Raw genomic sequence first — 19,232 nt, 5'->3', positions numbered from 1 at the left:
CTGGCATGTTAGCATCCTGTTTGCCGGAATGTTTAAGAGCAATTGCCAAAAAGTGAATGGACTGTCTCATTAGTCCATCAGAGCACTGGGGGATAGGAAATCTACAGAAATTCAAAATACAGACCTAACTACCGAGCACAAAGCAGAGGAAGCGCAGTAATGTGTTCAGGCTATAAGCCTTGGCAGAGACACCCGTCTGCCTCCATCATTATTTATCATCTGGGTCTCCAGTTACTTCACTACCACAAGAGAGAAAAAAGAGCCATGGATTCAACTTGTACTGGCTTCAGAGACAACCCTATATACTTTAATACACTTCTTGGCCCACAATGTGAGTAGTCCTACCACAAAGGGAGGCTAGGAAATCTGAGAAAATAAGACCCACATTCGCTTGCTTGAAAGGCTGAAAGGCCCTCAATCATCCATGACCAGAGAGAACAGTATGCCCTTCTGTTGGCCAGAAGTGCCCACCCTCATCTTGTACAGACACTTGCAACTCTCCAGGGTACAGCCTCTCATGCCTGACAGGAGGTGATGCCAGACTTCTCAGAGAATACATTTATTAAGTTAAGAAGGACATCCATCCATTTTGGCACCAGTCTGTTCAATGCCATATTTTACATGTGAAACACTGTCTCATTAATAAGAAAAAGAAATACATCGGGAATGGCCAGCATGAGATAGACCAGCTCTTCAGGTCTGCAACTTAAACCAATCAGGACACAGCAACACAGCACGAAAAATGGCTTCGGTGTATCTGACTTGATGGTAGATGAAATGGCCTCAATCATATAAAACAATCTCTTCAGACTAGAGCTGATCTTGCAGATCTGTTTTACACTGAAGTACACCCCACATTTCATAAAGGATGATGACAATGTTATCAGCAAAGAAATCACTTCTGATAAAACCATATGGTCATGCATTGAAGTTCTTCTTTTTATGTTTTTCCTCCAAATGTATGCCTTTTGTGGAGCACATTCTCATAGTTATAGCAGTCGGGTGGCTTATAGAAGATTCAAGATCCAAGGTTAGAAAGAACATAGAGGAGCTACTATCTCTAAGGACTCCCATACACATTACTCACTCGTTTGTCACACACTCTTTGAGCATGGCACTATTAGTCCTCTTCTTCAGAGAAGGATCTGGCCTCTTGCTTAGGAGCAGATAGCCAGCATATCACAGAGCTTAGATCTGCACCCATGCCTCTCCACTAGAAAAGCTGATGGTAAAGAAGACTAGCCAAATAGCTGTTTCTCTCTGTCAGATCTAAAAAGTTAGGGCTTGTTATAGACAAGATAAGAAAATAGTCTGCTTGTCTGGTGTGCTTTGTATCACCTCTATTTATGCTTTTTTACAATCTGGGTAAAACTAGGAATCTAGAGCCAACCTTAGGTCATGATGAAGAAAGGAAGAAACAATGCCTGTTGCCCAACTGTGTGTATGCAACGATACTAAAGAACATCATCATTTATAATGAGTCAGCACGTGAACTTCCTGGAGCCCTCAGGGGGAAGCAGAAAAATGAATCCAGCCCGACCCTCAAGATTTTAAACAACCTGTCGGTGTCACTTCTTGCTCAAACCTAATATACTACCTTTTCTCTCTGGCCTTTTGCACATCAAATGATCTTCCGGGTTCCAGAATTAGCTGGTGGCAGGGCAGGACTAGAACCCAGGTCTTCTAACTCCCCACTCTGTGCTCTTACCAATACACTACTGCCTGACATTTGTCAGCCACTCCTAACTGGATGCTTACTCAAAGCCAGGGTCAGCAGTGAATGCTTTACATGAATGATTTCATTTAATCTTCAGAATTAGCAACCTACAAGGTAAATAAGGAAACAGAAGTTCAGGAAGATGAAGCAACTTCTCCAAGAGCCCACTGTGAGTAAGCAACAGAACTGGGATATGGCCCAGTGTCTCCGAAGCTAGGCTTCGTGTCTACATCAAATCACTTTTCTCTGCTCATTAAGTTTGGTGAAAATTGCAGGGTTCAAATGTCAACAACTGATATATCTGCTTATTGTGACAGTTTATTCCATCTACTTTACAAAAATAAATGTTTAGTGAAACAGATTTCAAGAGAAATGTGACACAATTAATCTTCCCTTTCCTGCCTCCTTGACACTGATCCTTGAGTTTTTCAGAATGGTAAAAAGCCTTTATCAGAGAGTGTGAATCTGCTTTTGAGATATAATGTTGGGGGCGGGAGGTGATTCAGGTGTAAGTAAAACACTTCTTTAAATAATGAAATTACAGTCCCAAATCTGGAACATCAGGTATGCCAGGCAATATCTGGGTGTTTGGATGTAGTGCCTCTGTTTCCAGATTGAGATACACCCGAGGTGGTTGGGGTGGCTCAGGCCAGCCCTGAGTTTCAGTGTTCATCACCGTCTGTATCTGTATTTTCAGTACTTCTCTTTTCATGTGTTAAGACTTAGAACATAACTCTTAAGAAACGTCTTGCGATCACTAAGAAGTAAGACTTGTTAATAGGTTTCTCAAAGTCACTTGCACTTAAAAAAAAAAAAAAACCTCAGGATGACATCTTGGGGTACCTAATCCCACTTGAGAAGATCATTTAACCTCCTCAGATTGCAGTTGTATTATTAATAAAATGAGAGGCAATCTGAAGTTTTCTTTTTACCTAAACAATACAGTTTAGACAAGATAAAGAAAATACATTACTGCTGATTAGATAAAGAAGTTTCAAAACCAACTCTTCTCCATTCTTTTTATTTGTTCCATCCTTTTCTTTTGTTTCAATTCTAGTTATTGCCATTCAACCTCAAACACTTTTATTCACAACTATTACCTTATAGGCACTTACATATCTACAAGTAGTAGCAAAGCAATTTTTTGTTACTCCAGGGAAATGCATCATCTTATTATGAATCAGGAGAATGCAATGCAGAGAGCATTCACATGGAATTAAGGCATGTACAATCTAAGCTAAGGAGGCATAGAGTGCATTAACATGATTTAATATTATTTAGAAACCACAATGGCAGGTTTTAGGGAAGGGATTCTACGTAGTTATTAATATAAACTCAAAATGAGAGCTTCTGGGAACATCTAAATTTTCGAGTCATAATCACAAGAAACCACAGCATGATGACCAACATTGTTTTACTAAAGCTAACAAATGCTTTGGTTATGATGCATATTTTTACTTCAAGAGAAGATATTTGCAAATGATGTATCTGATAAAGGGTTAATAGCCAGAGTATAGAGAGAACTTATACAACTCAACACCACAAAACACAACTCAATTAAAAATAAACCGAAGACCTGCATAGTTATTTTTCCAAAGAAGATGACCAACAGACACATGAAAAGGTGCTCAACATCACTGACCATCAGGGATATGCAAATCAAAACTACAATGTGATACACATTACACCTGTCAGGATGGCTAAAATAAAAAAGACAAGAAGTAATAAGTGTTGGCAAGGATTAGGGGAAAAAAGAACCCTTGTGTATTGTTGGTGGGGATTCAAACTGGTGCAGTCACTATGGTAAACAGTATGAAGGTTCCTCGAAGAATTAAAAATAGAAATACGGGATCCCTGGGTGGCGCAGCGGTTTAGCACCTGCCTTTGGCCCAGGGCGATCCTGGAGACCCGGGATTGAATCTCACATCGGGCTCCCGGTGCATGGAGCCTGCTTCTCCCTCTGCCTGTGTCTCTGCCTCTCTCTCTCTCTCTCTCTCTCTCTCTCTCTGTGACTATCATAAATAAATTAATTAATTTTTTAAAAAATAAAAATAAAATAAAAATAGAAATACTGTGTGATCCAGTAATCCCACTACTGGGTATTTACCCAAAGAAAATGAAAACATTAATTGAAAAGGATATAGGCATCTTGATGTTTACTGCAGATTATTTACTATAGCCAAGATATGGAAGCAATCCATATTGATAGATAACTGGATAAAGAAGAAATGGTGTGCACTCGTGTCGCATGTGCATGCACACATGCACAAATATTACACAGCCATGAAAAGGCTGAAGTCCTACTATTCGCAACAACATGGATGAACCTGGAGTGTATTTGTTAAGTGAAGTCAGACAGAGAAAGACAGATACCTTATGATTTCATTTACATGTGTGGAATCTAAAAACCAAAACAAATGAATAAACAAACAAAAATCAGAAAGAGACTTACAAAGAACAAATTTATGGTTGCCAGAGGGAGGGGGAATGGAGGACAACCAAAATAGGTGAAAGGGAGTGGGAGATACAGGCTTTCAGTTAGGGAATGAACCAGTTATGGGAATAGAAGGCACAGCACTGGGAATACAGTCCATGATACTGTAACTGCGATGTGTCCGGATAGATATTAGCGACACTTGTGAGCACAGCATACCAAACAGACTTGTCAAATCATTGGGTTGTACACGTGAAACTAACATAACATCACGTGTCAATTTTACTTTAACAAAAAAAGAAAAAGACAACGCATATATGCACTTTAAGTATGATCAAGAAGATCCTTTGCTCCTCTATTTAGAAAGGTGATCGAAGATAAGTTCATTCCAACACTTTTTTTCCACCCTCCCAAACTTTTAACATAGAAACAGTAATTAACCAATACATACGCAAGTTAAAGTTCTCCCTAGAATATTGGAATGACAGTAAAGAAATGTTTTTCTATTTTACCTGGGAAGAGCAGTGATTTTCCCCCATTTCTCCACGCAGAATCTTCTTGGGCCATTACTCCCTCGGAGAGAAGCAAATCCTTCATAGGGAATGCTGGATGTGCCCGTGACAAACTACCAACCCAAGAAAACAGAAGAACAAAGTGAATCGAAGAGACTAGTTGCCAAGGAACACATGGCATCACTCTCATGCAGGGCTCTTTGGGAAGAGCAGCAGGCTGCGTGCTGGTGGGAAAGCCAGAAGCGAAACTCCATGGGTGTGGAATACCCTAACACAAGGATTCTCTCAAAGACCTGGAGAACGCTAAGGGAGGGCAGTGCATTAAAAAGGGGGGTGGATGCAGAGGGTTTGTAGCAGATAAAGCATCCTGCTCAGGAGACTAAACTGGGTATATTTCCCATTAGAAATTAATAAAGTGGGTGTATCAATTAACCAAAGTCCACTTAGCATCAGTACCCACTCAATTTGAGGTGAATATATTTGAGGACCAAATCGTTGAACCAAAGGACCTAAGGCTTGGTCTACTCATGAGCCTGGGCCCGAGTATCCAGAAGGCCTACTCGTGTTTGATATTTCTTTGGCTACAATAAACCAGCAATCACTGTCTAATTATAAACACTACAAGAAAATAACAAGCTAGTTTTTCCAGTGTCCTTGAACTTCATTGTTATCCCAAGTTCGTGGAAAGTTAGATGGAAGAAAAGAAAGGATTCTTTATCAAAGACGTGGTCACTTCCTAAGGGATTAAAAGCCATCTTTCAATTGCCAGAGACGCTGCTCTGCAGAGTGCCCTGTGACCTCTTACTGAAGGGACAAAAGTGCCCTGAAGGCAGGTGGTTTTTCCTGGGATTCTTGGGCTGGAGTTGGTACTTCCTCAAAATTCTAAAGAAATGCTTGGACTTGGTTGAGGATGTTCTGCATAGTGAGGGAGCCACAGAACCATACAGTCAGAAGTAATAATGTATCCTGAAATAATGTATCCTGCATTTGCAGATAAGCATAGGGTATTTTTACCGAGGACTCAGCCAATGTTAAAAACATGCAATTCCAACAATAATGATATTAATGCATTAAAAAGATTAACTAATGGTATCTTACCTGTAACAATCTTAGTCGTTGTTCATTGTTGAATCTTTCCACTGCAGCCCAGAACCACCGAATTACAATATGATTGTCATGATATCCTATCAAACCAATGAGGAAAGCCCATATTACTTTAATTTTTCTATGTTAGGATGACATGACACCATGACATGCCAACAAAAGACCTCCAGACATAAATCATTATCTTGGATTCTTTACAGGTTGTTTATAATTTAAGACTAAGGAATAAGGCCTTAAACATGGTCACATGAGTGTCAAAATTCAAACAAAAACACTAACTGAAACTAGGAGGTCTCTGTTTCCATTTAGTGGTCAGTAAATAAAATAAGGGGAGAAAAGAACAACAAAGTTGTTATTTTAACTATCATTTCTGAAAAAGATAACTGCTGTTACTGGAAATGCTCAATTCTTTTGATCATTCATTTAAGAAATAATTTTCAAGTAGCACTATGCCAAACACTGTAGGAAGCTTGGAGGTAACAGAGGCAAAGAAAACAGACCCTTACAGGGCTTCTGGTAAAGGAGAGACCACTGATCAAGTAATTATACAAATAAATACATAAATGCAAGCTATTTTAAAATTGCATACGATGCTCATATTTTTAAATCAAAGTACTTTTTGTTAATACAAAGGAAAAAGTAATCTTATTCCTTTAATTTCTTCACCTAATAAATCCCAAATAATCATTAGCCTAAATGTCACTTCTATTCCATACTTTAGTAGGATTTAATAAAATGTCAGAAGTATCATCCCCGGGGTGGATTAAGGCAGTATTGTAGGTTTAAAAATCTTTCAGCGAAGAAAATTTGGGTTCAGAGAAAAGGCTGATGAAGATAAAGGTACGCTTAGTGATCTGAACCAATTAACTGACATGTGTAATGTGCATAAAGCCATTCTAATCTAAGTCAGCAGAATTTAAGTCAAAGGTAGAAGGTGGGTATAAAAACTACCTTAATTTGAATTTTTGCTCCCATGTTTCAGTGGTTGTAGAATTTAGGGGGAATTTTGTGTTACTGTCTACCATTTGATCACTGATGCCTAGTGCCCTTTGGACAAGAAATGGATCCAAGGGAAGGGTAAATATAATTATACTGGACATGGTGATGTATAGAGCCCATGTCCATTTGGCAGAGACTATCTATAAAATAAGTACATTGGCTCTTTGCAGCTTTTCTGACCTTATGAATTGGCCCCTTTCTGTTTCTCCTTTGCTGTTTGTGCCAAACCTTCTGGAGGAGGTGAGCAGAAAATGTCCCCCCATATTCTCTATGAACAGCTGCCTTATGAGCATATGGCAAGTGGCAGCAGAGCCGCCTCTTCATTCAGTGCCAATGAGTCGGGTCAGCAAACAGCTGCGAATCTCACTCATTCCCCTCCCTCCCCACCTGGAGCACTTTCTTCCCAAGGATTTCACTTGGCAAGATTTACAATAACCATGGAAACAGGGACTTGATTAGACATATGCAGTGAATAAAAGTTTATAGTATATAAATACAAAAATGGCTGATTTGATTAATGACACTGCTATTAGAACCTCCTGGCAGGGAAGAGCTAATGATATTTACGGTAAGATGTAAGCTGTGTAGCTTGCTGGCGAAATTGCGTGCTAGTCAGTAAAGAGTTTGGTTAACAAAGTCATAGTGACCAAGGCTGCATATGGATTATACATGGGGCCAGTCGGAAAATACACATTGCAGCAATTAGTTTCAGAAACAGCAGCAAGAAAAACTGCAATTTAATACTGCCTTTCAGAAAAAATGGGCGAGCGAGGCCAGCCTACGGCAACAGCAATGAGCTAGAAGAGCCAAGAGCAGGCAAGATCAAAAGCAATTTAGTAAATGTTAAGGTATTTTTTTTCTCCATACTTAAACAAGTTTTAAGATCTCTGTTTCCATTTTCAGATCAGCTCTCAGTTTATCCTGCTAAGTGATTAATGCAGCGACTTCAAGTTTGTGTTTTCCACTCCCCAGTTCAGAACTACTGCTAACCTTTCACATTCTGAGTTCGCTTCAAAACCAAAGACCACTGCCGTTTGTCATGACTTTTTGAAAACAATCCCACTGCCATAAATTTCAGAAAATGTATCCTTTCTTTGCTTAAAATTATGAAATAAAACTTTAACTCTGGGTCATCGGGTCCCTTTCAAAGTGTATTGACTCAGCAATCAGATTTCAACGGCTTCAGGCCCAATTACCAATTGAAAATGTAGAGTGATCTAGAGACATGCCACTTGTAAAGCTTCCCATGAGGTGAACTGCCATAGAATCCAGGTCTTAACTAATCCACAGTAGTTTCCTTTTCAGTTGAACTTAATGCTTCAACGTGGAAGGGCCTGTTCAATAAACTTTTTGAATTCTGAGAACCATGTCTTATTCCATCTATGTGTTTCAACTGTGAATTATAGCTGGAAGTAGTTCAGTGAAATGTAGAAAAACTGTGGTTGCTCATCAGGATGCCCAGAGGGTGTGTCAATTTGGGTTTCAGAATGAAGGCAGAAGTGGAGTTTGACCAGCTGGATGTGAGCTCCCTATGGCGCTTCACGAATAACTCTATAAAACAATTAATTAGTGTTCCTACGGTCACATTTTGTCACCAACAATTAAGGAGTTATGACATCCTTAGATGGGGGTGTAAACAGTCCTTCCTCCACTTGAGAGATGAGGTAACTAGGAAAAGAAGGGAATGTACCTTGCCCAAGGTCTCAGAGGAGACTGCAGCAGACCTATGATTAGAATACAAAGTGCGTTGCCTGTCCTGGATTCAGACACTGGCATGCTAACCACGTGCTTCCCCTTAGAATCACACTTAAAGTCCAGCCATCTCTAAACTACATTTCACCTCCTCTATATTCTGTGTTGTTTCTCCAGTCACTCAGGTCGATTTCAGCTGTGCCTGCGATGACCAGTTCCAGTTCTCTTGCATCAAAAACAGACACCAGCCTGGCATCCACCACCTGCGGAATAAAAAGAATGCGGGCCATGGCTTATGAATCAGGAGAAATCTCAGCTATAATTAAGTCTCATCAGAAAAGGAGGGCTCAGGGAGGCTTAAGAGTACCACGGGAAGTCCTCCGTGTAGGCGCTTGGCAAACTGTAAAGCACTCTACAAATGTAAGGTATTTGTAGTACAAGATCCATGAGCTTTTCCTCCACAGAATTTTCATTTTAAAACTGACCCCTGACCTCCAGTTTGTATCTTCTCCTTTAAAAAAGATCTAGTGCTCTAGAGGAAGTCACATGGAGTATTTGTAACAACTCATTCGAACCCTCAGATACAATCATTTCACCTATCAAACATGAGATGTGATTACCCGTATCAAAGCATGAGTAAGATGTATGACTTAAATGTTGTTCGTGGTCATTAAGTCATGAAATGCTATGTGAGTTCAGATCATTTTATTTCAGTGATCTCTTGTAACAGGGCAGTAAGCTTTTTCTGTGTGTTCCCGAAATATATAAAAAATATATTGGAGAGTTTACATTGAAAAAGCAATAGTAAAGACAACAACAACAAAAAAGGGAAATACTGCATACAAAGTGCAGTAAGACAGACAGTGGTATCATAGAGATCAGCCTGCAAAACCCCACTCCTGCTGTCTTTACCTCATAGAAGCCACGCACTAAGCTCTCCGTTTGCTGTACGACGCCCCTCTCAATCCTCCATTTCACCATCCTTTCGATGTACTCCTTCTTGTTCTTCTCTGTGACTGGGATATTGGCACCCCCTGGTTTTAATTCTCGTTCGGTAATCTGAGTTTTTTTTTTTTAAAAAAAAAAAAAAAAGGACTGAACATAAAGCAGCCCTCTTGATGTGATAAGAACACTGCTACCAACTAGCTGCAATCAGCCAGCTACCTGTCTCTGCCCTGGCCTGGGTGCATCCCACACGGTGCAGGGGGAGGCACCCCATGGAGCCACATGGAGCCCAGGCACACCAATGCTCAGGAATAAACAGGCATTGAGCTGATGTCTGAAAGCCTCAGTGGTTAAACATCTATATATTGCAAGTGCTAAAGGTTAAGGTTTAAATTCTATTAAACACCTAAATCTTAAGTCTTTTAAATGAAAATTAACTGGTTCCAGATTCTGGCTGCTGCTATTTGAATGTTGGGCAAAAACATACTTTCACAAATTCCGTTAGGGTTCAGAATCAACTACATATAGGAAGCCAACATTTAAGTAAAGATTTACTTTAATGAAGCAGAATGATATTTAAGTCACTGTTAAATGAGAACTTCTTTTCCAAAACATGAAATTCAGAGGACCAGCCAAATATTAATGTCTAAATAAGAATATTACTTATTAGCCAGTATACAATTTATGAAAGAAATCTTTTAACCAACCCTTCCTCCAACTTTGGAAAAAAAACCAGTATGTTTTCAAACCTTCATCAAAACATTATTTACCTTCTATCAGCTTCAAAACAATCAATTTCCATTCTTAAATATGAATTAGAGATAAGTACAGCTGCCAATAAAATAATATTCAACTCTGGGGTAGCATGGATTTCTTTTTTTTTAAGATTTTATATATTTAATCATGAGAGACAGAGAGAGAGAGGCAGAGACACAAGCAGACAGAGAAGCAGGCTCCATGCAGGGAGCCCGATGTGGGACTCGATCCCATGACTCCAGGATCACACTCTAGCCCCAAGGCAGGTGCTCAACCGCTGAGCCACCCAGGCATCCCTAGCATGGACTTTTAAAAGCTACATTTTATACAAGGCAATTCTAGTATCTTATGTGGATATTTTAGTTGGAAATAAAAAAGAAGATTGCTTATAACACACAAATAGTTATATAGCTTATGACACACAGTTACCACAATCTGTAAATTAGAACACCTTAGTCTGCAGTTGGCATTAAAATAATCTCTGTAATCAATATTATTGTAACTGTATGCGAACCTGGGCTGAAACCATTCAACAAACCACGAATAAGTAAGTGTAGGATCTTAGCCACTAAATTAATTCTTTACCAATCAATAGCCTTTAATTACCACATTTAGTCACTGGTGATTCACATACACAGACCTGCCCAAAAACTTCTTCATTCACAGTGAATGTAAGGTCCAAGATGTCATGGATGTCATTGTCTTTCATCCACTGCAGGCTCTGGTGGAACTCTTCGTCAAGGTATTCTAGATCACTCAGGTCACACAGACTAAAATGACAAACAGAAACAAATATGTAGGTATGACTATCAGCAAAATGCCAAAGACACAAGGAAAGATACTAAGATACTAAGAAGACAAGAACAAGATCAACTAAATAGACATTGATTCCTGGAATGCTTTTAGTCAAATTCAGTAACCAAACTCACTAAATAATTCAGAATCTGGTAGAAGATTTAACAATTTGGATACATAAAATGCCTTAAATCAGCCAGCCTGTCCTTTCTTTTATAGACACAGAACTGGGGTGCAAAGAATGGCTGCCATTTGTCCAGTCATCCACGATTAATGCCAGAGCAGGAACTGGAACTCAGGTTGACAACTTGAGTCCCATATTCTTTTGGCTATGTTATACTACCTTAAAACATTGTTCTCCTAAACAGAAATATTCTGTATGTTTCTATACTCCACTTTAACTTTGTTATTTTTTTTCAAAGACTAGATTCTGTGATCCACATATACATTTCCTTTTGCTTTTCAAGATTTTATTTATTTATTTGATGGAGAGCACAAGCAGGAGGAGCGGCAGGGAGAGGGAGAACCAGGCTCCCCACTGACCAGGGAGCTGGATGCGGGGCTCCATCCCAGGATCCCAGGAACATGACCTGAACTGAAGGCAGATGCTTAACTGGCTGAGCCACCCAGGTGCCTCACACCCCCTTTTTCTGTATAGTTCTTATTCTTTCCAAGTTTATGAAAACAGCAAGACACAGAATCTCTCTATAATTATAATGGTTTTCAGTACTTCTCTCTTCTTTCGTCATGGAGTGAGGTCTACATAAGGTGGAGTTAGTATTATATGGCCCTATTTTAAGGTGGTAACCACTGATTTACTTTAGTTGTTTTGAAATTTCCTCCCATCATCCTAATTTCAAAGATCGTTTTGTTTGGTTCAGTCTAAATATTTATTAGGCATCAAGTATGTGCCAGACATCTTAACAGCTACTTGATAAACAGTTGCTGCCATCAAGGAGCTAATGGTCTAGCTGGGGAGACAGGTAAATTAATATAAGGTGGTGGTGATAGCCTAGGGTGGATAACATTTAAAATCTGCGTATTTTTTTGTGTATGCTACACTCTAATTAAAAAAAAAAAAAAAACGTAGATACAGGAAGCTCTCACAGCAAGAATGCAGGATGTTTACTTCAGCTTGGAGATTCAGGAAAACCATTTTGGAGTAGAAAATATCTACATCAAAATTCAGAGCACTTTAAAAGCTAGAGAGGTAAAGGGGAATAGATGAAAAGGAGGAAAAGGGAAAAAGAAGGAAGGGAGAAGGAGAGACAAACATGAACAGAGCACAAGGGCATAGAATATGCAAAGTACTCGAGCATACCACAAGACAGAATGTCCAGAGAAGGCTAGGAAGGCAGGTGGGATGAGGCTTTGAATATCATTTTAAGGAGCTTGGTGTTTCAGAGCTACTGAAAGATTTTAGGACAGGAAATGACAGGATCAGATGTGAGATGTGATTTTAAACTGTTCTCTGGAAGTCACATTATAGAGGATTACTTAAAATGGGGGTAGGGGTGGTTATCATTAGATGGTGGAGACAATTAGTAGACCACTATGGTAATTTGGCCAAAATAAGGTAAAAGTTTTATTTTTAGGACATAGCCATTAAGGGTGGACAGGAGAAGATGAATTTAAGACTTGTTTGGGAGATAAATGCGGGCATTAGTAAATGGTTTTATTGGAGTGGCATAAAGAGAGATATCAAAATAGGGGTGGTAAATGAACTCGTATTGCAAGCCAACTCTGATTAATTGCCAGTCTGAGGGCTGTAAGTTGAAAAAATTCCTCAGGCCACAACAAGTTCAGTGGGAAAAAAGTACCATAAATGATTTGTGAACTACATTCACTACAATGGAGTTGGAGGGAGGGAAGAGCAGAATATGTGCTGTGTATCTGCCATCTCTGTTTGAGAGTGACTGCCAATTCCTGACCAGTGACCTGAGAATACTCGCACCATGAACTGTGACTAAGCACATGGGTGAAGGTACATTTACAGGTTGAGCAAATGGATGAGTTTAGGGTTAACCATGTTGATTTGTGGATGCCTGTGAGACGTGCAAGTGGAGACATTCAGCGGAATGCTGAGCACATGAACCCAAAACTTAAGGGGGATCAAGACTTGAGGGTGCAGGGTGCAGTTTTGAGCCAGTAGGAGATGAGATAGGTGTAGAGATTTCCCCATGAGATCACACAGAGATAGAAAGGCAGGGGACCAAGAATGGAAGCTCTGGGAACACTGAGGTTTAAGGGGAAGTCAGAGGAAAGGCCCACAAAGGACACATAAAAATAAAAGGAGGACCAGGAAAAAATAGGACCAGGGTCATCAGTGGAGGAAAGACTCAAAATAAATGGGTGGGGTTGGAGGTTGGGGCAGTCAACAGGATCAGAAGCACAGAATGGTCCAGTAGGGTAAGGACTAAAAGATATTCTTTAGAAGCTTGTATAGGTTACTGGCAAGAAGGAAGCCAGGCTAAAGTGTGTTGAGGGTACGTCAGCTACTCTTTCCAGAAGTTTATATGAGAAGATGAGAGAAGGCAGTGAAATGGGAAGATGTAAAATGGAACAAGGGGAATCAGACAGGCAGATAGACAGTGCCCAGTTGCCCAGGGTTTCATGTGCCAGGCACTTAAAGAGAGGAAAGCAAAAAGTCTTCCTATGGACCCTCTTACGAGCCCATTAGAAATACTTTGCTTTCATTTGAAGTCTTCCATTTTACCAAAAGCAGGTACATGGCCTTGGTCAGGGAATGAGCTGGGTTGAACCCCACAATCACTCTGTGCTTCCTCACTGCAAGTTTGAGCTACTACTCCCCTACCAGACAATTGCCTTCTCCTCTTCAGCCTCGTAAATGACGACTGATTATAGGACAGAAACTGTTTGCTCTACATTTTACAGTAATTGCAATCTTTCATTGCAGTAACAATGAAGAAAAAGTTCTGTGAATGCTAAATTTTCATCTGCCATGATAAATTACTGTCTTGCATATAGGGAGGTCTCGAGGAAAATATGGGACAGCCCCCTTCTAACAAACAAAAAATAAGACAACAACAAAACAAAGGAGAATGAGAACTTGAACTGAAGTCTGCATAGAGCAAAATATAAAATGCTTCTCATCAAAGATTGGGGGCTGTGAGTCACCAAGACTAACCCACAACTATTCTATTAATAATTGGCATTAATACCACAGGAATTCCAGTACCGTATTTGAAGTACAATTGGTTTGAAGAAACATGTGTTGCAACAAATGAGAATAAATTTTCCGGAATAAAGCAAAACTAAGACTTTAGGGGCAAGACAGAAATAAAGGACCAGGAAAAACACAGTAAGCATATTTGTAATTATATTAGTTTCAGAAACCTAAGCAGATAAATGACATTGATGGAAGGCCCTTTTTAATAAAAGAAACATTTCATTCTTCCATGCTAATTACACAAGCAATAAAAATACTCTTACATTCTGAGAAGGGCTTTATAAAAGGGCCGTGTGAAGAAGGCATCCAACAAATACTGGTGTATTAGTGCAAGACCAAGGATCCTACCACTGAACCGGAACCTGTGAAAGAAAAGCATAAGACAGCTTATGCGTCATGGAGCAGTTTCTGAATGGTTGTATTTGCTTTCTAGAATGCCTTCTAGCCCTAATCATGCAAGTTTGTCTAGGCCTGATTATCTACTAGGTCCATGAGAGTTTGAGTGCATTGTCACCTGTGTCTTCATTAGGCCAATATTCACTTCTAAGTGGAAAGCTCTGTTTCACTCTGATATTTAGAGAGATATTGCCCCACCTTCACCTCATGTTAGTCATGTCTACCCCGCGGCACCCCACATGGCCGACTTGAATTCCCCGTGAGCATGTCAGTGAAACTTCCCCAAGTCACTTCTAAGAGATGACAGAAGACCAGTGGTGGCAGGGAAAATGTCCCCGAATAGTTTGCTTGCATGAATATCAGCAGGATTTCTCTAATACAAACCTAGTAGTAATCCCCTTTTGAGGAAAAGCCCAATCTCAGAGTGAGAAAATTCCTATCCCTATTCTCTCTCAAACCCTACTCCTGATGAGGATTGTCACCATCCAAGAGTTGTGCCTCTGGACATTTGGGGGAGTTTCCTCGTGGGACATTCTGTTCTCTAAAATTTCAAGGCTCGAGTCTATTCTGAATCACTCTGAAACTTTACTAAATATATCAGTCATGACTGGATTTGCTGAGATGTACACTTATTTTCTCTTTCAAAAGGACACAGTTTTCTAACTCTTTGAAAATCGAATGCCTTCCAAAGGTGTAAATCCACACTGAGGTTCATATAGTCCATTTGTAATTTTAGTATTAGGCAGCCCTTTTAAGATTAATGTCCAGTAGCTTTTTTTTTCTTTATTTCCACCTAACTTAGCATAACTGCAATAGATGAGTTGAGGACTCCAAATTGTAGCTAAATGGAATTAATTTGAAGAGTAAGTCCTAAAAGTTAATGCCTTCCACCCACCAATAATACCCTTCATGAGCCAAGAAACTTTTCCCATGAGTCCTGCTTATGTTCCTTTTTTTGTTGTTAAGATCATTGAAAATAAACAGGAACAAGCAAACAGGGTTACAGAGATATTTAAAGCGTAGAAATGCAAGGATTAAAACAAAACATAAGGATGTTTGGAAAAAGTGTAATTTGGGATTTTTAGGATAAATAATCCCCAGAAGGGAATCCTATACAAGTTTTCCTTGATGGTTTTGTTTGGAAAAATTAGGAAAGGGGCAATCCCTGGTTACAAACTTCGATGGCTAATGGGGTAAGGGCCGCTGCTGTGCCTCCGTAGCTGTGTCCTTCTGCTAGGGTTCTCTTCTACCATCAGTTCCTCCAGGGCACTCCACCCACCCTCCATCCTACTAGGATACCATCAGCACCCTCAGCCAGTGTCCCAGCTGCTTTGCCCCACCCCCAGTGCTGGCCACTTCTCCAAGGGCTGCTCTAGAAGCTACACAGCCTCTGGGGTCAAGACCTTTTTCGAACCCACCTCACAGCTCAGAGATGACCAAAGTTGTAGAGAGGGACCTAGGGATTTTGCCAGGAACCTAACATCATCTGGAACTTTCTTTCAACGGGGACAATCTTCTGAATTCAACCCAGCTAATTTAAAATTGGCCTTCTGGAATATAATCTATCCCTAGTTTGGAGAACTCCTGTATATTTAAATTTGACAATAAGAGAGTCCGATGAAACTGAAAATATGATCTTCCCCAAGGGAAAAAATGTTAAAAGAAATGTGGGTTCCTATAAAAACTAATTATCACAGAAAGTCAACTGAAGAAAAATGTTGGGGAAAAAATACTTACCATTCATGGTGATTGTCTACAAAAGCAGACATGGGACTTATCTGTACTGTGTATGTGTCATTGGCCGAATATTCAAATAAGCCATAATATGGGTTAAAGAGTTCTCTGGATACGAGGAAGAAAAACTCTCTGGAAGGTCCACTGTAATCCAGCCTTTAAAAAAATCCACAAAAAGAATAACCAGTTATGATTATTTTTCTATATACTGGGCACATTTTCTATAGAGCTTAACTTTTTAAAAATTTTATTTATTTATTTTAGAGAGAGAAAGAGAGAGAGGGAGCATGAGCAGGGGGAGGGGCAGAGGGTGAGGGTCAGAGAGAGAATCATAAGCTGACTCCCCACTGAGACAGAACCCAGAGTGAGGCTTGATCTCACAACCCTGAGATCATGACCTGAGCTGAAATAAAGAGTTGGATGCTTAACCCATGACCATTCAGGGGCCCCCAGAGCTCAACATTCTATAGAACACTTGTTACAAGGCTAATTACCCACATAATGGGACTATCCAAAAGTCAGGACTGAGTCCAGATCTCATCCATGTCTTGCTTGACCCAGAATAGCAAAACGGACATTTATATGAACCATGACCTAAACTAGAGCTACACATCAGATAATCAATAAAATAGGCAATATGCCAATAGTTTGCACATATAAAAAGATAAATTATTTTCAATGTCTGGAGCGAGGTTATGGAGAAAGGAGTACATTGGGAATACTTTACTTTAACAGGGTAAAACTAGACACTATCAACTATCTACATCCACAGGACCCATGTCCTTATAGATTTCTGAAACATTTTGAAATGGGGGGGAAGAGAAAAATACGAATTGGTGAGAGGATAGTACAGATACAAGACCCCCTAGAGAGATCAGAGGCAAAAAAAAAAAAAAAAAAAAAAAAAAAAAGGAATGATAGGGTTCAAGCGAAAACTTTAAATTATAAAACACCAAGGAAAATTATAGACAAGCAAAATGAGGGCATCTAAAGCTTCCTAAAGGAAGGTATTTGGAGAAGAGTCTGAAACTCTAGCACCTGAACTGCAGTGTAAATTCCATTTAACTTACAAAGTTATCGGGGTCAAAGTGAAGTATGAGAAACAACCGTGTTAGTTTTGAGGAATGACAAGTGGCCAACAATGCTAAGAGCAAAAAATGCAGCAAAGAGGAGTTTGCAATAAAGCAATTTGATATGCTAAATTAAAATGGAAAATATAAAGTATATCTACCCCATGATGACAAGTCGACACATGGGTTCAAAGACAGGAGGGAATGCTGGAGGGGAATAAAAGCAAAGGGAAGCTGGGTGGTGGGATTTTATAAGACTTCTTTTGTTCGGTGTATTTTTTTTCCTGTTATGGCATTTTCTCCAAGGGCATTACCGCATTTTTTTTAATAAAAAAGAAAGAAAAATCATCTGAGTCTTGTCCAGTGATGAGATTGTGTGATAGAGAAAAATGACCTTATTATAGGTGGAAGAAAGAGATGGGATATTGGTAAGAAAAATAAAATGCCTTTTATAGGTCTCCGCTGAGAGTTCTGAAGAATTTATTTAGAAGATACTTCAGCTATCCACATTCTACTTTCTCAACTTTGCCATATCTGAATATATAGGTACTGTTAGGTACTTAACCTTTGGCATTAAATCAACTTTAAATTCACTTGCCTTTCCTCTGTAGCCTGTTCTTACATAATATCTATGAAACCATGATGTGCTAGCTTTGTTTTTATCCTAATACACATTAAAAGAAAATATGTAAATATTTTTAAGATGTCAGTTTGCGTAACAGCTAAAATCATCTCACACATCACCCGTCCTCACTGCATGTGGGAAAGACAAGAGTAGACAAGAAAGCTGTGTGTGCAGAAAAATGCAAACACAGCACACTCTCAGGGCCAAAGAAGCCTAGGGGGGCCCGACAGACCTGCTGTCTTGGGGCAGCTGCCTGGGACTGTGCTACCAGGTGACCACCAGCACCTGTGAGACTGTGCTAAGATCACCCTGGGGACTCCCGAAGCAGCCAGGGGACTGGTCCCAGGCACAGGGACACAGGCTGTCCCTCCGCAAGCCGAGGCCAAGGCAGTGGCCTGTGGTTTCCTCCCACTGTCCTACTACTGGCCTCTGACGCCACTGAGGGTAAGTAGAAGACTTCTTCCACTCCAACGTTCTTCACATACTTAGAGGAGCTCTTTCGACAAATATTTGAGGGCCTGTTGTATTTGGAGTACTCACTGAGATGTAAAGCTACATTTTTCGAAAAGTAATTTTCTGTAGGAACTCTAGGTTTAGCAGTTTTGGTCTCCCAGGTCTCTGCCCACCCCTACTCCCACCCCCCACCCCCCCACCCCGAACACCGCCGTGTGTTTCAATCTCCAGGAAGGGCTGGGAATTCACTTGCCGCCCGGGCCCTCTGCTCTGGACACTCTCCAGGGTGTCAAAGTCTGACCGAAGGGGTGGCGTCTAATACTGATCACAACACTTCACGTGTGGTCCTGTCAGCCCAGAGCTCTTCCTGGACACTCTTTCTACTGATGCAGCTTAAAGCTACCTTGCCTATGGGGCAGCCACTTGACTTCATTGACTCATGATGAGCTAGTCATTGCTCAGACCTTTCACCTGTGCTGCTTCACCCCAAGACTCTCCCCACCCTGTCTGCGGGTCACTGCATCTTTTTAGAACCTAAGGACTAGACTTTCTCCTACTAAATTTTACTTTGTGGGACGTAGTCCGTGTTCCAGTCTGTCCAGATCCCTGTGGATGCCAAGGGTCTCTCTAAATTTCCTACTGATGGTGAATTTCATCAGCAGACCCCTGTGTCTTTCCAGAAATGGAGAATGCCAATTAAAGGCATCTTGGAAGCCATTTTGTCCATCCACTCATTCTATTAAAGAAAAGACTGAGGCTGAAGGAAATCATTGACTTGGATCAAATGAAAGCAGCAGAGGAGACTCTAGG

At 40.2% G+C, this 19,232-nt stretch overlaps 1 protein-coding gene across 4 annotated transcripts in view; it reads right to left on the bottom strand.

Annotated features, from left to right (window-relative positions):
• HECW2 (HECT, C2 and WW domain containing E3 ubiquitin protein ligase 2) overlaps positions 1 to 19,232 on the bottom strand; it is a 357,715-nt gene that overhangs the window by 11,478 nt on the left and 327,005 nt on the right. For all 4 annotated transcript variants that reach the window (XM_072741976.1, XM_072741975.1, XM_072741977.1 and 1 more), the window contains 7 exons: positions 16,278 to 16,430; positions 14,408 to 14,506; positions 10,800 to 10,929; positions 9,371 to 9,517; positions 8,607 to 8,721; positions 5,762 to 5,847; positions 4,664 to 4,776 (listed from right to left, as the gene is read on the bottom strand). In XM_072741976.1, coding sequence (XP_072598077.1) covers positions 4,664 to 4,776; positions 5,762 to 5,847; positions 8,607 to 8,721; positions 9,371 to 9,517; positions 10,800 to 10,929; positions 14,408 to 14,506; positions 16,278 to 16,430 — 843 coding nt within the window. The remainder of the gene's footprint in view (positions 1 to 4,663; positions 4,777 to 5,761; positions 5,848 to 8,606; positions 8,722 to 9,370; positions 9,518 to 10,799; positions 10,930 to 14,407; positions 14,507 to 16,277; positions 16,431 to 19,232) is intronic.

This window comes from Vulpes vulpes, chromosome 16 (genome assembly GCF_048418805.1).
Source record: "Vulpes vulpes isolate BD-2025 chromosome 16, VulVul3, whole genome shotgun sequence".
Classification (NCBI taxonomy): Eukaryota; Metazoa; Chordata; class Mammalia; order Carnivora; family Canidae; genus Vulpes; species Vulpes vulpes.
The sequence above is the reverse complement of the archived record's forward strand: the minus strand, read 5'-3'. Positions and strand labels throughout refer to the sequence as shown.